The following is a 20,270-nucleotide window of genomic DNA, read 5'->3' as shown; positions in this document are numbered from 1 at the left end:
GCATGCTTGAGATGAAATTGGTATCATTATATCGCATTACTATGTGACAGTGATGTGTGAAATTTTGGTTGATTTAGGGTGAGGTTCGAATTATTCTGTGAACAAGACTTTTTCAGAGAGTAGGTCTATAAGACCTCTTGCGTCATTCAATATTTTTTTTCTTCCATAAGTTGGGGCAAATGCTTTACCATTAAAGTTATAAATCTATATTAACAAAAGAAAAATTAATATGTACTCATTAGTTACCACTTTAACTGTAATGAAAAAATTAGGAACCATCTAAGTAATTAAGCAAGACTAGGTTTCATTATATATAGTTCGTTACAATAATAGAATAATAGTACGTAGTACATGCAAGTAGCTAGTCACTCAACATCTGAGGAGCTTCTAAGCAAAGTAGTAAACGTACTAGAAGTAGACATGTTCAATTACAAAACTTGATGATCAACTATGAATTCGGCTGTAGAACAGACGTTTTGCAGAGAGAATTTATGTATATTTCTCTATGTGGGAAGTGTATGTAGGTGAAGCCAACCAAGGCGAGAGGTTTAGACTCTAGAGATCCTCTCTCTTAGCCAATTCATACTCATAATCTGCTTTTGACTTGCTGTACTTCTTCTTCTTGTACACAAAACCTGCCAATCCAACCAAGCAAACAGACCCAAGCGCAAAACCCGCCATTGTTGCCCTATTCTTATTCTGCTCAGAGTTATAAGCTTCATCAGATTCTAGCTCACCGAGCTCACCAATCTCATCATCGGCTCTGTAGTTGGAAGGCAACACATTGGGCTGAGGAGCCAAGTTTGGAGGAGAAGTGAAATCATCAGTATCCGAAAATTGAGCCCGTTCGGAAGACGGTGCTAGACTTGGACCCTGAATGGGACTGTAAAAAGCATAGTAACTTTCAGGAGCCTGAGCTTCAATGTAAGGAGGAGGAGAAGGGTAATCTTGGAAGTAAGTAGGAGCAGGGAAAGGAGAGTAGTCTGGAGAGAGAAGCTCTTGAGCTTCAGGGGCAAATGTGTCAATGTAAGGTTGTTATGGTGGTTGTGGTGGAGTATTGTATTGATCTGAATCTGTTGAAGGGGCCAAATAGCCTCCAGTTTCGGGAGCCAGATTTTCGGCATAAGGAGATTGTGATGGAGACGAAGCAGCAGCTAGGGAAATCAGCTCATCATCTGCAGGGATGGTGTCATTTGTGAGTGAGGGTTGTGGGGATTGTTGTGAAGCCATTGCCACAGAGAGCAATGTGACTATGCAGATCATGCATATTTTGGAGAACTCAGATATTGCCATGGTTTTGGAGATTAGGGTTTTAGAGAATGTTGAAAGTCTGCTGCTGGACTGTGAAGATTTTGGAGAAGGGTTTATAATACATATATAGAGAGAGAGGTGATAAAAGAAGAGATTTTAGTTGCCTTTGAGAATTGTATTAATTGGTGGGAAAATAATTTTGATTTTAATTTGTGTGTGATTGTGATTCTTTGATATTTAGTAATTAAGTGAATGCGACAATTTTTTATAATACAACAATATATTTACATTAATTGGTGGGGGATTAGACTAAGTACACAATGGTAAGTGATGTGAAAATTAACTAACACAAATTAAACCCTCTTGTTGACAATTGTAGTATGGATAAGTAAGGATCGTTTTGGACCGGTGATTAGGAGGGATTGCTAATCTACTCTAAACTGACTCAAAAACTCAAAAACAAATTTAAAGACACTTAACTAGACTCTAATGACTCAAAACAAACTCAAATGACTCAAAACAGCTTCAAACAACTAAATAGACTCAAACTGGACAATAGGAATGACTTTGTATGAAAATTGATTTTAACTTGACTCAAAACACTTAAAACACAAACTAAGACAGATTCTAACTAATTTGACACTCTAAAGTAAAGGGGATTGGGTTTTGGATGAAATTAAAGTAAAAACAAGTGAATTAAAGACTTAAACAAAATTGGACGAATTTGGTGAATTAAATGGATGATGGGCTAACTAGAGGGTCATTCTCCACACATGATACACTTGCATACAAATCAATCTCCAATTGCTTTTTCAATAAACCATGAATGACAATACCCTAGATTAATTATGCCATCACTAATTAACCTTCAGATTTTCCTTAAGTCATTGAATTGGATACGCATCATCAACCCAAATCATTCTTCAATAGTCCCCTACATGCACATCATAATAGAGATACAATCAAAGATCATTAAGTTCTATGAAAATCATAAGCATTGACATAGCATTCGTAACTATAACATCATGATACTCATGCTAGGAATTTAATTTAATGCGATCATGACCAGCGACCTTTACTGCTTATGAATATAAGTTTGTAACAATTATGTGAAACTCCCTTATATTCTAGCATCAGATTCAAGCATGCAAACTAAGTAGGCCTCTTTAATCAACATACAAGAATAAGTTTTGAATAAAACAGTTAAGCAAATTGCATTCACACTTTATGAAATCACAATTGGAATTAATCAATTCATAATGCAAATATGTTCATGGTTTCGAAATTCCCCCTAGCTAAAAGGGGTTTAGCTCCTTATGTCTTTAAAAACTGAAAATAACATTATTGAAAATAAAAGATAGAAAACACCTAAGAAAGCTCCAGCAATCCTATGTGAATGACAATGCACGGCAAGGGCTCTTTCTCTCTGAATTGTATATGAATGTATGGTTGTGTGGTGTAGAAGAATATGGTAGAGGGTGGTGAATCTGAAATAGGCGCATAATGATGTATTTATAGGGCTAGGTGCGGCACAATCCCTAAGGATTAGGATAGGTTTCTAAAATTAAAGTGGGACAAGGTTTGTGTAACCAAAACCCAAGTGGAATGGGTTAAAACAATCAGAAACCAAAGGGGATTAGGTTAGAAAGGTGCATCACTAATTCCTGCAAGGAAAGGGATAAATTTGGCCTAATTCAAGAGGGAAAAGGATTAGGGTTGCAGGTTCTAGAGCTTCTAGAAGAGGGGGCGGCGCCAGATTGGTAAGGACTTCTAGAAAGGATGTTTCAGCACCAATTTAGAGGTTCTAGAAGGATAAGGGTGTGGCATAAATGTAGGGAAATGATAAGCCTTCTAGAAATCAGATATTTAGGTCCTCTTGCAGCTAGATTTAAGGCACAAACTGATTTAGGTAAGATAAGATTGGATAATGCTAGATTTAGGAAAGGATAAGATAAGATAAAGTTAGTTTGGATAAGATAAGGTTGAATAAGGTTTTGGATAATGTTCATTCTTTTGAGCTGATTCCTTATCTTCTTTGTCTTGGATTTATTTTCTTCATCTTTTCAGCACATTCCTAGCCTTTTGAACTTCAAACTCGTCCATCCATCTTGCTCCATTCATAAGCTATCCATTTGATGCCCAAAACTGCTCCAAAATGCTTCAAATTGCATTTTCTTGCCAACTTTGTCATTTGGACCTACAAACATATGAAAATAGCTTAAAACACTATAATAAACACAAACTAACTATGAAAATGCAAGAAAAAAAGCTAATTAAGTCGCATAAATATGCTCCTATCAGTAAGTCGTAATAATTTGATATCGAACGAGTGTCGAATTTAAGATCTCCACTTAAAAGTGGAGAGGAGGTGAATGTGACAACCTTTATTATGTGTGTAATGGTGAAAGGGTTGCATTGAAATATTCTTGTCCAAACGTTAATGCTTAATTTGAACAGTTAATGCAGATTTAAATCTAATTAGGGCATGACTTAACCCACAGTATCAGTCATGGCATTAACCATTGAAAGAAATTTCCAGGAAAGAGAACTTGAAAACGATATCTGAGGAAAGGCACAAATTATTTACATACCCAGAAAGCTACATATGAAAGCAGTACAACACAAGGAAATAGCATAAATTCCAACACTCTTCTCGGCAAGATGCGGTGGCTTGACGACGGTGCTTCAGGTATTAGCGGTAGTGCTTATTTGGGCCGATTAGGTTATTTTAAGGCGTTGAATATTTTGAGTTTGTGGACTTGCGTAAAAAATCGTACTTAGTTTAGTGCTGTAAGTTCTGTGTTTGTTTGGGCACCTTTTCGTTGTTTTCATTTTATCTTTTTGGGCTCATTGTATTTGTTGCTTGATTTGATGCTATATTTTTTTAGTAGACGTCTATGTTGTACTATTGGAATTTAGCTATTGAAATGCCAATTCGGTGACCCAATCCATATTTTTATAATTCATCACTAATTAAACATGTTGATGACACAATAACCAACATAGCAGAGTGCAACGTTGTGCACGCAGAAAGAGGAAGCTAACACAATTGACAACCTCAACACCAATACAAATAGTAGTAATATACAAATTCCATGCTTCCAGAATAATCTAAAGTTTCTCAGACCATTGAGAAAACACAATAAGTCTCTTAGAATTCATCTGTTGGAGGAGCTCCTGAGAGAACTCAGAGTTTTAACAGCTCCTGCTCTCAAGATGTATTGGTAATGCAAGGCAGCAATGGTAGCTCCAATGAATGGTCCAACCCAGAAGATCCACTGAATAATTAAACAACAAACATAAGTAAAATAATTAGAAAAATACGAAGACATAGAATTAATTATGAACTTTTTGATCAAAAGTAAAATTAAATAAAAAAGGAGACGACAATAAAGGGTATTACATTGCGTTATATATATCGGTTGATTATCTGTTTAGTGTTTCATTCTGTGTTTGTTCTCAACTAAAAGTTAGTAACTAAGAGAGCAAGGTCAAAGTGCATACTTGGTCATTCCAAACCTTGTCATTGTTGTAGATCACTGCAGCTCCAAAACTTCTAGCTGGGTTGATACCAGTGCCAGTGATTGGGACTGTGGCAAGGTGCACAATAAACACAGCAAACCCAATTGGCAGTGGTGCCAATACCTTTAATTAATTAACATAGACAAATCATTACAGTTCAGTAATTAAAATTAAAATTAATTTTCTTGAAACTAACTGCAAAATTAATTTATACTTACTGGGACATAGGAATTTCTTGCTTTTAGCTCCGGATCAATGGCAGACAAGACAGTGTAGACAAGAACAAAGGTGCCAACAATCTCAGCACCCAACCCAGTGCCTGTGCTGTAGCCATCGGCAAGCTTATTGGCTCCACCACCATATAGGCCTGGCAATTCCTGACACGACCCGATAACCCGACATGACACGACACGAAATTAACAGGTGTTCGGGTCGACACGATAACGAAACGGGTTGTTATCGGGTAACCCGATAAGCACCTGTTAAGATAACGGGTTGGTTCGGGTATACACGTGGGTAACACGATACACGATAAGCAGAATATTAATTTTATAATTTTATAACCCTAAAAAAATACTATAATAATTATATATATTAATTTAACAATTTTATATCCCTAAAAACTATAATAATTATATATATATATATATATTAAATTAACTATAATAATTATAATAATTATATATACTATAATAATTATACCCCCAAAATATTAACTATAATAGTTATATATATATATATATATATTAAATTTTAAATTGAATTTTATACCCCTAAAAACTATAATAATTATACATACAAAATAAATAGATTTAAATCTACTTAATAAATATATATATATATATATATATACACACACACATATCATTGAACTTCATGGGATACGAATTATACGAAACTAATTTCAACGATCCAACCGTCAAACTTGTTTGTATATGCTTCGAGATCGCATCAGCAAAAAATTACAAAAAAAAACATTCACATATCAAGTAACGAGACAAAACTTTTCGACGGTTATAAACGAAAAATCACGATTTAACGGTTATTTTAACTCCGATTTTGATGATTTTTTTACAGCTACACTCATTGACCCTATATGAATACAATGAATGAATTCGATCTTCAATTTAAAATATTTAAACTAGGGGATACCACAAAATCTTATGTTATACTTGATGAAAGTATGAATAAACTCTTAAGTGTTAGTGAATTTATTGTTTTGATGGGATACGCATTCTACGAAACTAGTTTCAACGATCCAACCGTCAAACATATTTGTATATACTTCGAGATCGCATACGCCAAAAATTGAAAAAAACAAACATTCAGAGATCAAGTAACGAGACAAAACTTTTCGACGGTTATAAACGAAAAATCACGATTTAACGGTTATTTTAACTCCAATTTTGATAATTTTTTACAGCTACACTCCTTGACCCTATATAAATACAAGGAATGAATTCGATCTTCAATTTAAAATATTTACACTAGTGGATACCACAAAATCTTATGTTATACTTGATGAAAGTATGAATAAACTCTTAAGTGTTAGTGAATCTATTGTTTTGATGGGATACGCATTCTACGAAACTAGTTTCAACTATCCAACCGTCAAACATGTTTGTATATACTTCGAGATCGCATATGCCAAAAATTGTAAAAAACAAACATTCAGAGATCAAGTAACGAGACAAAACTTTTCGACGGTTATAAACGAAAAATCACAATTTAACGGTTATTTTAACTCTGATTTTGATGATTTTTTACAGTTACACTCCTTGACCCTATATGAATACAATGAATGAACTCGATCTTCAATTTAAAATATTTACACTAGTGGACTGGACTGGACTGGACTACAGTCCCATGTTTGATAGGTGTTGGGACTAAGTTAAGTGGGACTAAAGGGGACTTGTGTGGACTACGGGACTCGCTAGGTAGTCTTAGCGAGACCCCCCAAATACCACCGGATTGCTAAGATCGTTGCTCTGCTCGACTCCTCAGCGCTTTGCTCGACTGCTCACCCTACTCGACAACCTCACCGGACCATCCCAGGACAACCGCCGCATCCTCGTAAATCGCCGCTCTCATTTCCTTCTTCCTCACTGCCTTGCACATTAAAAAATCCAAAACATCCAACCCCAGATTCGGAGTCCACAACCTTCGACAGCCCACAAACAGAGACAAATTTAACAAAGAAGACAGAATCCAAACAAAAAAACAGCAGCAGAGAAGACATAATCCAACCCCAGATTCAGAGTCCACAACGTCCGAATTCTGCAAAATGAAGAATCGAGCTTCGTTTTTCTCGTTTGTCCACCGGGTCTTCCTCTTCGTTTTTCTCCTCCTCTGGTGGACAAGCCCGACGATCCCATGAACAAAAACCAGAAAAACGAAGCTCGATTCTTCATTTTGCAGAATTTTTTTGGCAATTAATCAGTTTTGGCAATTAATCAGAAAAAAGAGGAAAGGGACGGAGAGTGTGGGACGGAGAGAACGAGGAAGAAAATGATGGAGGCTTCCAGAGAGAGGGAGAGTATTATTAGAAGAAAAAAAGATAGAATTAATTAATATAATATTATTAGATATGAATTAAAAAATATAAAATATTGTAGTTTGTTATTATCATTCTTTTTAGTCCGACACTGCACCAAATGCTTCACTAAATCAGTCCAGCTTAGTCTAGTCTAAGCCAGTCCAGCTTAGTCCCTGAAGCTAATCTAGTCTGAGATAGTCTGGTGCAACAAACGCACCCTTAAGTGTTAGTGAATATATTGTTTTGATGGGATACGCATTCTACGAAACTAGTTTCAATGATCTAACCGTCAAACTTGTTTGTATATGCTTCGAGATCGCATACGCCAAAAATTACGAAAAACAAACATTTAAAGATTAAGTAACGGGACAAAACTTTTTGACGGTTATAAACGAAAAATCACAATTTAACGGTTATTTTAACTCCGATTTTGATGATTTTTTACAACTACACTCCTTGATCCTATATGAATACAATGAATGAATTCGATATTCAATTTAAAATATTTACACTAGTGGATATCACAAAATCTTATGTTATACTTAATGAAAGTACGAATAAACACACTAGTGGGTCACTTTCATTAAGCTTTGAGTTCCATTGGCAATGTTTAAACTTTTGAGAAAGGCTTCACAACCTTGAAAACAAAAACGCTTTCATTTTGCATATCCTTGCACATTTAATATTTGTAATAGATTAGTAGTGTATGGATGTATTTTTTATGAGGCTCTTATTTTCGAGTGTAGATGTAGTGCTTGAACGATAAATGTGTTTTAATGTTTTGAAGTAATATTTATGTGACAATGTGTGGTATGTGCAAATTTAAGAAAAAAAAAAAAATTTCTTAACGGGTCATAATGGGTCGGTTCATTTTACCCGTTAAGGACCCGTTAAGATAACAGGTGTGATACGACACGACTCGTTAAGATAACAGGCGTTACACGAAAACGACACGAACACGATTGACACGACTCGTTTGCCAGGCCTACACCATACTTGGTATAGTAAGCACTTTGGAAAGCTTTAACAAGCCCAACACCACATATGGCTCCCAACGACTGAGCCACCATGTACAATATGGCTCTCATCAGTGACACCTTCCTTGTCAAAAACAGCCCAAATGTGACTGCAGGGTTTATATGCCCCCCTGCATACAAAAAATGCACAGATTAGTAAACCATAAGTTGGATGCTAACTCGAATATGTTTTAGTGAGTAACTGATCTGGTGTTACTAATTCACTTAGATTATAACTTAGGGGTGGTTTGGGAGGGAGGTGCTTAAAAAAAAAACACCCATGAAAAAAAGCTGTGAGGGTTTTAGGTGTTTGGTAAACTGAAAAAAAAGGGCTTATTTTGGAAGCTGCTGTGAGAATAAGCTGAAATCAAAGGAAAAAGCTGAAGTTGCTATTTGCAGCTTTGGAAAACTGGCTTTTTTTTAAAGCACACGGAGCTACAGTGCTCCTTTAATGAAAAGACCCACTATCAGACTGTTTTTTTTCTTTCCAAAAGCACTTTTACAAAAACGTTTACCAAACACTCTGCTAATTTATTTCACAGCCACTTATTCTCACAGCAATTTTTTTTCAAAGCACAGCAATACCAAACCAGCCCTTAGTGTGTGACAGGTGCTACTTATTCATTCAACCTTAATTATAATTCATTACTCTATCATTTCTCACTACTTAGACTAACTACATGAACTTACAATTTGAGTGGACTAGGCGCACCACGTTTGGATGTCAATAATGTTAGAGATTCAAATTAATTTTTTTGTGTGTAAGTGACGTGGTATGACTAATCCATCTAATGATAACATTATGTGGACAACTTTAGGTGGACAACACTGCATCAGCGCGTGATGTTTTAGTTAGACCAAAAAATGACTCACTACATAGGTTTTACTTAATTCTTGAAAATAATTAATGGGTTAGAGAAAGAGAGGATATTTGTTTAAGATCGAAATAAAACCCACCAGAGATGCCAGCAGTACAATAAACAAGGACAAAGATCATGCCACCAAAAGCCCAAGCAATACCATGAATGCCAACTCCACCACATTGGTTTCCATTTAGGGTAGTGTCAGTCTGTTGCTTGTAACCAATCACAGTGAGCACAGTGACGTACAAAAACAAGAGGGTGGCAATGAACTCAGCTATGATGGCTCTGTAGAATGACCACTTCCCTAGCTCCTCTGGGTCAATCAGCGGCGCCGGCGGAGGATCCTGGTAGTCCTTGGCTGGGTTCCCACTTCCAACCTCAATGTCTTTAGCCATGGCTAGAGAGAGAAACTAGAGAGAGAGAGAGAGAGAGGGGGGGGGGAGATGAAATGAAGTGAGTTTTTTTTAAGGTGGTGACGTTGCAAGAGGTTGTTTGTGGTTTTTGTGTGTGTGTGTGGGGGGGGGGGGGATGTTTATATGTTATATGGGAGTAGTACAGTGGAGTGGAATTATGAAATTTAATATTTGGCCGGTCGTCCTTCAAGGTCACATATATTCTATTCTTTTATTTGGTTTTTAAGTTATCCTACAATTATTTGTCTGATTCGAATTCTTTATACACAATTTCAGTAAGGTATTAATGAACAATCAACTTCTGAAGTAGAATCTAGATTACTGTTTACGACTTGACAAAATTTTAAATTGCAAGTTTTAGTTTGTGTAACAACATCGATGTTGGGTTAAGCACTATGGCATATGACCCGAAAGGGTGGGAAGCAATAATACTAAAGAATATGAGACGAACTATAAATTCAACGTCCAAACTTCAAACTCTTGCAAAAGCAAAAACACTAGAATGTATTTGCTACTGGTGATTTTCAAGTTATTTCATGTATATATCTAGTCTATGTCTCAGTACCTTTAAGAGCTCGTTGAATGACACTAGTAGGAAAAACAACTTGCGCGACCAAAACACAGTATTGTCGCACAAAAAATGAAGGAAAAAAAAAATTATTTTGCACGACGAAGAAATTAGTCGCGCATGAATACTTTGTGCGACAAACATTCATTGTCATCATGCAAAGTCAGTAGGAAAAACGTGGGATAATTTTTTTGACGCGAAAAACATGAGCGACGAAGCAGGGGACCTTTGCCCAACAAAGGATTCGTCGTGCAAATTATTGTTAGTTTTTAGTCAAACCATTCAGTGCATGTGAATCTAAGGAATCAATATTGTATTTATTGCAGATGTTTGCAAGACGAGGATGTTCATCGCCCAAGGTTTACGCGACAAAGACTTCGTCGCACAAAGGCCCTAACCTTCCTTTAAATATGCACTTCTGCTCTCCTTATTCTTCACAATTCTGTTCGTGCGAGGATGGATGATAAAAATCGGGATCAGAGCGTGCCCGCCAACTCGTATGATCTGAGGTAACATGTGGAGTTCGCGCATGCGATAGGTGTAGCCATTCAAAATAATTGTCCTACTGCTGAGTGGCATTCTTGGAAATATGTGCCCGAGAATGTGAAGAAGGCAGTGATGGATCAATTATTAGTAACTAGCCTCTTGCCACACGCATACGCGTGTGGTAATTGGCCTTTTTATATTTAAATAATTAATTTACATATTTAAAAAAAAAATATTTATAAAAAAAAAAGAAGAAATGAATTAATGAGGTGAAACCACCCACTAACGTGGGAAGTTTTGTTTTTATTTTGTTTTTTTCCTATAATTTTAAATATTAAATTCATTCAAAATAAAAATATGGTTAAATACTTTAGATTCTTTTGGTTCAATTGTAATTTATGAAATTCTTAAAGGACAATTCATGGTATTTTGAATGTTTCACCATTTTAAGGTGCTCACTTTATATATATAGATTATACTGTTGATGGATGAATAATTAATTTTGTGACATTTTTTTGTTATATGTTGGAATTAATTATTTGCATATATGTGTAATAGTGTAAGTATACTCTTGATGATGATACGAACAAAGAGTTGATGAAGTTGATGGAGGAAGAGTTGAAGGGAGGTTACAAGTGATGGCGTGATGACATGAAGCAGAATGGAGGACCATCCAAACAGTAGCTTTAAAGTTATGTTTTTGTGGACAATATTTAAATATCTTAGTTTGCTACTTTCAAGTTTCGTGGTTTTCAACATTTAGTACATGAAGTATTTTTCGTCCCAGAGTCATACCTAAAGTGTTAATATTGGGATAGTCTCATACATTCGTTAGTCTGGCTGTTAAGTTTTCCGTTAATTGATGACGTGGCGCCCATGTGGACAATGACTGGGCGCCATGTGTCATCTTCCCTACCCAACATCCCTTCATCCCCTCCACCCCCTCCACGGCTCCACCCCTCCATCCCCTCCACCCCTCACCCACCGACACCCTTCCCTTTCCCTGATACCCCGTACCACCAAAAAGCTCAATCTTATCCAACCCACCAAAAAGACCCAAAACCTCTGGGACCAACCAAAACCAAAATGTCTCTCTCTATTCTCTCCTCGCTCAACTATGGCTTCCAAGTCCTCTCCTCGCTCGTTTCTTCTCCAACCCACAACCTTCCCGACTTGCCATTTTCTCCGACCATGCACTCCGAACATGAATTGGATCAGATTCACCAAATTGCAGATCCTATTTTTGCAATTCCCTCGAATTCATAGCTCCATTTTTTGCTCCAATTAAACTTAAAATTAAAACTAGGCAAGCCAGAACTCTTGCTGCAGGAAAAATAGAGAAGGAGAAAGAAAAGAATGAGATAGGTTTTGTGGTTGTAAAACGGAGATTGAGGGATCGACAGAGTCAGCGGTGGTTGGTTTAATGGGAGGAGACAGCGATGGTGGGCCAAAGTACTTCAGACGACGATGGACTTGACACCAAGCTGGAACGATGGACTAGACATCAGAGCTTCTTCTTTGCTTCTAGGAATCACATCGTTTTGAGGTTCTGCAGCGCATGGATAGATTTGCACTTTATTTTTTTTAATTAAGTTTGAAATTAGAATTTGTGAATTTGCAGAAAGTTCGTGTGGGGGTTGTTTTGTTGTTTTGTATTTGCAGATATGAGATATGAGAAGGGAGAGAGGGAATTTTAGGGTTTTGGGGGAAGGGAAATGGCTGGGTTTTTGGGGAAGGAGAAAAGGGTTGTTGGTAGGGGTGGGTATCAGGAAAGGGAAGGGTGTCAGTGGGTGAGGGGTGGAGGGGATGGAGGGGTGTCGGGTGGGGAAGATGAAGGGGTTTTGGGTTTTTTTTTCTTGATTTTTTTTAAATACTTTTATGTAATTAATTATTTTAATATTTTAATATTTGTTTAATGACACATGGCGCCCAGTCATTGCCCACATGAGCGCCACATCATCAGTTAACGGGCGATTTAACAGTCAAACTAACAGATGTATGAGACCGTCCCAAAATTAACACTTTAGGTATGACTCTGGAACGAAAAAAACTTCATGTACTAAATGTTGAAAATCACGAAACTTAAGGGTAGTAAACTGAGATTTACCCTATTTAAATTTAAGATTTTGTATAAGTTATGTATTTTGGTTTTTTTAAATAGTTGAATGGATTAATTCAATTTATTTAAGGTATTAATTATTTTTAGAATAAATATTTAACTGAATATTTGTTTGTAATTAATTATGAAGTTTACGTAAACATAGAAATCTATGTTTACGTAAACTTCATAATTACAATCACTCATGTTCGTCGCTAAAGAGATTGCGCGACGACAATATTCATCAAGCAAGAGCACTTAGCGCGATGAATAACTGTTGTAGTCACGAAAAGTTTCAATGAAACGGTCATATTGCGTTCAAGCGCTCCCATTTATTGCGCAATTATGACTCGTTTTGCACGACGAAGTACTTCATCCCGCAAAGTGTTTCGAGTGCTATATAAACACAGTTTAAGAACTCTAATTTTCAAATATTTTGTTTGAAAGGTAATGGTCGATTTGGGAAAAGGTTTTGGCAAAAAGAAAGTTGTAGTGTGAGCAGAGAGGTATCGACGTAAGCAAGTGCCATACTTTGAAGAAAAAAGTATGGCTGATGCGTACGCCGAATTTAGTTATGACATTGGGAGTTTGGTGTGGAGGGAATGTTCTGCCAAGTTTTAGTCTTGGAAAAAGGTCCATGAAGAGGTGAAGTAGTTCATGCTTGGGGAGTTATCGATAAGTTTGTAGTAAATAATGAATAATTACTTTTGTTAAAACGTAGTATTTTTTCAATTACTAATTTATTGTTATTGGCATTAATGTAGGTTCATTGGGATGTTGATGAAACCGATGAGAAGCAACGAAGCGACGGGCTGTTGCCCCGGCGGAGGAGGATTGAAGTTGAATTGTAATTTTTTTTTTTGAAATAACATTTTGTGGACTTTATATTTATTTTAATTAATAAATTTATGTTATGTGGATGAGTATTAATATTTACATTAATTATAATACGTATTTGGGATAATAAATTAGTTTTGTTAATTAATTTAATGTTTAATTAGGTATGTGTTTTTTATTTAGATGAAAATAAAAATTTACATTACATAAAAAGAAAACGGAAAAACATAAAAACAAAAATTAAAAAATATGCATTTTGTGTGACGAAACATGTTTTCGTTGCGCTACTTGTTTAAAATAATAAGTTATAAAGTAAAGGAAAAAAATAAAAAAAGTTGTAAACTTGCGCAACGAATACATTGTTCGTCGCTCAAAGGGTATTTGCGTAATGAAGATGGTGTTCGTCGCACAAAATCATTCGTCTAAAAGTTAACTTTATAATCTGGATTCAGCTGTGCAGAGGCAAAACTGCATATTTAGCCTCTGCATTCTTTCCCTTTGTTTTCTTCAATTCGGCATTCGGCATTTCCATTTTCTCTCAATTTCATCATCTAATACTCCCTTCATCTTCTTCTCTAGGTTGATCAAGCTATCCCGGTGTGTCTAGTAAACATTTTGTTTTTGTTAGGGTAAAAGTATTAATGTAAATTCATACTAACGCCATGAATTTCGTTGTCTATAGGGATATTGTGTGTAATCAGCGATTGGTGGAGAACAATGAAGAAGGAATTTTCTTCATTTTATTTTTTTAAAATATAAATTAATTAAATTATGTTGAACTTATGTTGTTATGTTTATATTGTGTTGTGAAATTATATTTATATTATATTGTTAAATTTGTACGTGACGTACAAATATGTGTTGTGATGTACGAAGTTAATTGTAATTAACTTCGTACTTGTTTTTTTTTATTTTTTATTTTTTATTTTTTTTATTTTTTTATTTTTAGTAAAACTTAGTTTCCCATTCGAGGATTAGTTGGATTTCACCAAGGTCTAAAATATCGCTGATATCGGAAATATCGGTAGTCCAAAAACACGGAAATTTTGATGGAAATATCGGGATATTATCAATATCGATAAAAATTGAATAAAAACCACGGAAATTGTAAGAAAAACTTGGAAATTTTTATTGAAATTTGCAAGATGTTTATTTAGTCAATTATCTATTAGTTTATCACAAAAAATTTGAAGGATATGCATTGCATGATGAATTTAACTGATTTAAGTTGATTATATAGCGAGCTGGCAAACATTGTAAGTGTAGAAAATAGGTAGTAATTAATGAAAGAAGTTTAAAGACACCATAATAATTTATATATAATGAATAAGTACAATATTTTACACTTTATACATTGCATCGTAAGATACATGAGTAACTTAGTACCACACAGAGTTCCTATGAGGTTCAAAATTTTCACTATCTTCATCATCTCTATGTGTAAAGTAAGTGTATTGTGAAGAGTAGTCATCAAATGATAAATCCCCAAAATAGTTTTGGATGTAATTGTTAACATGCCACCCATATGAATCCGAGATTGGTTGACGTTGTCCATAAGCAAAATCATTTGAAGATTGAGTCTCAGATTCTTTCCATAAGTCGCTTAATTCTATCCCAATAGGAATGGGATATGAAGGGTAGGGAAATGGTTGGTTATGAGTATAACCATAGTTACTACTTCTCACTCCAGCAGAGTCAGAAGTTATAGATAACGAGTCATCTTATTGACTTGACAAAGTCCCCTTGCCTCTTTCTCTATGAGTATAGTCCTTCCCTATGGCACCAATTCCTGGTCCTGCCCGCCTACTGCCATGGTCCTCATCCTGTGTTGCATGCGTGAAGTTTGCCTCACCAGTGAAGGGGCTCATAAATCCGGAAGGTGGTCCAACATAGTTTCCATATCCACCACTATCTCCAGCTCCACTATATCCTTTATCATTCCCTCCTCCGGTGGTAGATGAGTCTCCTGATCTTGTACTAGAGCTATCATTATTATCAGCAGAATCTTGTGGTTGTGTAGGATTGGAAGGTGGAATTCCAATGTTTCTTAGTCTTAGGTGCAAAAGTTCTTCAAAAAAGTTAGTGTTGCTAGATCCCACCTCATCTTCTAATACTCTTTCTACATTTATCCCTTCATTACGTGCTTCTTTAGTAACTCTTAGAGCTGGGTTGCCTTCATCATCATCTAAATGAAGAGGTCTAATCTATTGATAAAGTTGGTTACCATCTGTATCATCATCTTCAACAACAATATCAAACACATCTAGTGGGTCACCACGGTCGACATGATCTATTTCTACTTCCTTATCTCAAATTTGAAGCTTCATGTTGTAGTAGCAATAAACTAATTTTTCCGACCTATTATGAGCCAACCTATTTCTTTGCTTTGTGTGTATAAGTGCAAATGTACTCCAATTTCTTTCACAAGTAGATGAGGAAGTTGTTCATGATAATACTTTGATTGCTAACTTTCTCACAGTTGGTGCATCAGTCCCACCATTCAGCTATAATGAAAAACAATGTTGATAAGCCTAATAACTCCAACAAATTCTATTATAAACTAATAGTGAAATATGTTTACACTCACTAGGAGACATTTTTGTTTGAGCAACAACTGATGTTGGTTCTCCAAAAGTTCTTCTTGCATCTTTAAACCATGTTAGCTGAATTCAATAAATCGTGTTAGTTTAATCCAACAATGTAATTATTATAATTTAAATAATTGTATACCTAATTTCCAAATTGGCCAACTGCTAGTGATGCAGGGTCTAATTTAGAGTATACTTTATGTACAGCACGTATAAAGGTACCATGATCTCCAACACCGGGTCTGTACTGGTATCGAGGATTCAAATAATATGTTATTCAAAGAAACACATACTCTAATAAGATAAATAATACTTATGCAACTAAAGAAATGAAGTGCAAATTATGACATAATTTATACCTGCTGCATGCAAATCGTGGTATAATGTTTTATACCATCGGTCATCAATTATCTTTTTGACTCACCTTGCACCATGTTTTCTTTCCAAGTCCTCCTTCACTACACGCATCAACTCATTTATTGCCCCCATAGTAGGATACACTTTCGTGTCAACGATCCGTAAAACTTTGTAAAAAGGTTCAAACAGTTGGCTCATATGTTCTGATTGAGTCTAAAAAGCATGATCAAGCACTATACTTTTCACCATACGACCTACATTTAAGTGGCTGAAATTGTGGTTGGCCTAATCGTCACTAGTGAATAGTTGTTTCAACCCTGCTTTCTTCTTAAGTAGGTTGTCTAATGCAATATAGTTGGTGGCGAATCGAGTGGTAGCTAGACGAATAATTTATCCTTTGCAAAATTCACGCATCTTTGCCAACAACCAACCGTTATTGTAAATATAATTTGTGATCATTTTAGCTCTTTTTACGATATTAGCAATATTCTCTCTCTTCCCCATTGCCTCAAACATGAGATCAATACAATGTGCTGCACATGATGTCCAAAACACATTATGATGCTTCATTAACTTTTTTCCAGCTTTGACAAATGCAGAACCGTTGTTGGTCACGACTTGGACAACATTATGCTTTCCCACCTCCATGATTACATCCCTCAATAATTTGTAAATATACTTGTAGTTCTTTATATGGTCTGAAGCATCAACGGACTTAAAAAAATTGTCTTTCCCCTGGAGTATACCATGAAGTTTATGATAGACAATCTGGTCGGGCTAGTCCATCCGTCACACATGATTGTGCAACCATTAGTTTCCCACTTTGACCTCAACTTGTTAATATACTCGCCAATGTCTTTATACTCCATTTCCAAATATTTGTTTCTTACCTCATAGGGAATGGGAGGCTGTACTCCAACACCGGCCTGTTGACATCCCAATACCATAGTTTTGAAATTATGTGATGATGCATTCTCAGCAGGGATATTTTCATAGATAAAGAACTTGCTAATTAGACGCCCCATTCCCTCCTTCACATTACCTCCAGTGAAATAACTCTAAACACTCTTTTGACGTGCTTTGGATGACTTAGATAAACTTGGGGTTGTTGGTGGTGTTGGTTGTGATTCTCTAACACTTGCTCCTCGTCTCATTTGTGCACCAGCACTTGTCCCGGAACCTTGTGCTATATTAGGAATTTTATGAAGGTGTTCTCTTTCCCATGCTGACTATTTGGAGGCACGTAATGCTTTTTGAAATTGCGTCGTTCTTCAGGTCCTATGTCATCATCACATTCGTCCTCATCATTATCATCATCACTGTCAACCGCTTGGCCAATGACTTCTCCTCGTAGCCCAGCTCGAATATTTTCCATTCCATGTGTTTTCTTTTTCTTCTGGTGTTTTTTATTTTTTAATAATGTGGTGATGAATGCCTTCACTTCTGGGGGGGAACATTATCGCATCGTTGGACATTATTTCTTGGACCTAATGCACTAAGATGGTACTTAAGTCATGTCACTCCGCCACTCTTCATTACTCGACCACAGTATTTGCAAATTGTGCCATGTTTGTTTCCGTCTATTGGGTCTCCATGTTCCCAAGCTGGATCACGTTTAGTAACTCCACTAGACATCTTAAATATACCTATATTTATTTTTCATGGAAATTAGGCAATTATTTTTTGGCCAAAAAATATAGTAGTGATGATGGTTATATAAGAGAACCTAAATAATAAAGTTATTCTACAGAAGGATTAAATACGAAGTAAAGAAAATGATTGTAAGAATTTAAGTAATTATAAAAATAATATAGAATAATAAAGCCTAATATTAATGAATAATAATCCAATTTGATAATAAAATAATCCTAATATTAAACATATTAATGAATAATAATCCAATTTGATAATAATCCAATTTAATGAATAATCCAATTTGATAATAATCCAATTTAATGAATAATAATCCAATTTGATAATAAAACCTAATATTAATAAAATAATAAAATAATAAATAACATTAAACATATTAAAATTATCCTAGGGAATAATTATACAACATTACTTAATTACTTAAAAAATTAACATGCAAGTATTATTTGGTTTTTAGATCACATGTACGGGTCCACACAATTTTTTTTGTTGTTGTATAAATTACAATAATATAAATATAAGTTTGTAAACTTACCTTAAATATGGAACCCTTCGTGTTGAAGCTCTGAAAGGGCTATGGAAAGGCTCTGAAAGGGCTAAGGGAAGAAGAAGAAACGAAAAGGTGTAATAGAGGTGTGATGATCTGATACTCCGAATGTGAAAGAGTTGGAAGTGGCACATGGTTTTGAGTATGAAACCAACCACCACTACTTTTTGTCTTGTCAAAAGTTGTCAAAAGTTTCAAAAGTTGACCGTTTGGGGGATTTATATTAAATATATTATACATTATATTATGCAACTTATCATAACACACACACACACACTGAATTATTATGTTTATTTTATCGATATTATCCCGATATTATCCCGATATATCGACGAAAATAAGGTGGACACGTGTGAAAATATCCCCTCTCAAAAAAATGATATTATCGGCGAAATATCGCCGATAATATCGATATTTAAGACCTTGGATTTCGCGAATGGATGCGAAAGCATGACTGTGGGCCAATTGATTCTTGAATTATCCCATTATTTGGACTGTTTAGGAATGCACAGTTATGGTGCGTAGTTTATAGTTGAAGGATTAGGTTTTGGTTGTGGAGATTTTTGTGTCATCTCTGTATGTTATTCGGATGGCACATAGGTATTTCATATCTACATCGTCCATCTGAAGAACTATACTGAGATGCTGCCAAAATTCATCCACGTTGAAATCTAATCTAATGTAGCTGTAAATTACGTGACATAACTATGCGTTCCCGAATGGGAAAAGGGCATTTACAAGAGGCATAAGGTGACACTATCATTTGTATGAAGTTGTTATGATTGTTGTACTGTTATTGTGGTTGCATGAATTATGGATAGAACATGGATACAGAACCCGAATAGATGTGCAGACAAATACTTGAATGGAATCGAGGATTTTATTGACTTTGCATGTACACACAACCCGGGTGCAACTAGAATCCGGTGTCCTTGTAGGAGGTGTAACAACATGTTAATGGAAACAATTGAAAATGTTCAATTTAATTTAGTAAGGAATGGAATGGTTGAGACCTATAATACTTGAAACCATCATGGGGAACAATTAGACAATGCTTCATCTTCAAACGCCACAAGAGTGGACAATGTTGAACCTATTGTGGATCCTAATGAACAAGTCATGGATATTATAAATGATGCTTTTCCATTTGCATCGACAAACACCAATTAGGAAGGGGAAGATGACGTGCCTACACCAATGGATAGTGCAGAGTTCGAACAATACGAAAAACTATTAAAAAAATACCAACCAAGAGTTATACCCAAGGTGTGAGAGCTTTTCGGTTGTCAAGGCCATTGTGGAACTAATGCATGGAAAATAAAGTATCGTATGTTGAACCAGTGTTTCGATTACTTTTTGGGGGTTTTCAAGAGAATGCTTCCAAAGGACAATTGTTTACCAAAAGACCATAGACATGCACAAAAGGTGTTGAATGGTCTTGGATTGGGTTATGAAAAAAATTCATGCTTGCAAAAACAATTGTATTTTATTCTACAAAGAGAATAAAGCATTGGATAAATGCCCTGTATGCAATG

At 35.6% G+C, this 20,270-nt stretch overlaps 2 protein-coding genes across 2 annotated transcripts; both read right to left on the bottom strand.

The window, feature by feature from the left end:
• Window positions 1-555: 555 nt before the first annotated feature.
• Window positions 556-1,293, bottom strand: LOC126618157 (uncharacterized). The gene is made up of 2 exons (XM_050286246.1): window positions 1,095-1,293; window positions 556-1,004 (listed from the first exon to the last, which is right to left on the bottom strand). The coding sequence occupies exons 1-2, from the start codon at window positions 1,291-1,293 to the stop codon at window positions 556-558; spliced, it is 648 nt and encodes a 215-aa protein (XP_050142203.1).
• A 2,906-nt stretch (window positions 1,294-4,199) lies between these two features.
• Window positions 4,200-9,677, bottom strand: LOC126617814 (aquaporin PIP2-1-like). Its single transcript, XM_050285873.1, has 5 exons — window positions 9,283-9,677; window positions 8,301-8,456; window positions 4,992-5,140; window positions 4,756-4,896; window positions 4,200-4,529 (listed from the first exon to the last, which is right to left on the bottom strand). The coding sequence occupies exons 1-5, from the start codon at window positions 9,581-9,583 to the stop codon at window positions 4,410-4,412; spliced, it is 867 nt and encodes a 288-aa protein (XP_050141830.1). The 5' UTR covers window positions 9,584-9,677; the 3' UTR covers window positions 4,200-4,409.
• Window positions 9,678-20,270: the final 10,593 nt, after the last annotated feature.

This window comes from Malus sylvestris, chromosome 4 (genome assembly GCF_916048215.2).
Source record: "Malus sylvestris chromosome 4, drMalSylv7.2, whole genome shotgun sequence".
NCBI classification, from domain to species: Eukaryota; Viridiplantae; Streptophyta; class Magnoliopsida; order Rosales; family Rosaceae; genus Malus; species Malus sylvestris.
Note: the sequence above shows the minus strand (reverse complement) of the source record. Positions and strands in the feature narration are given on the sequence as shown.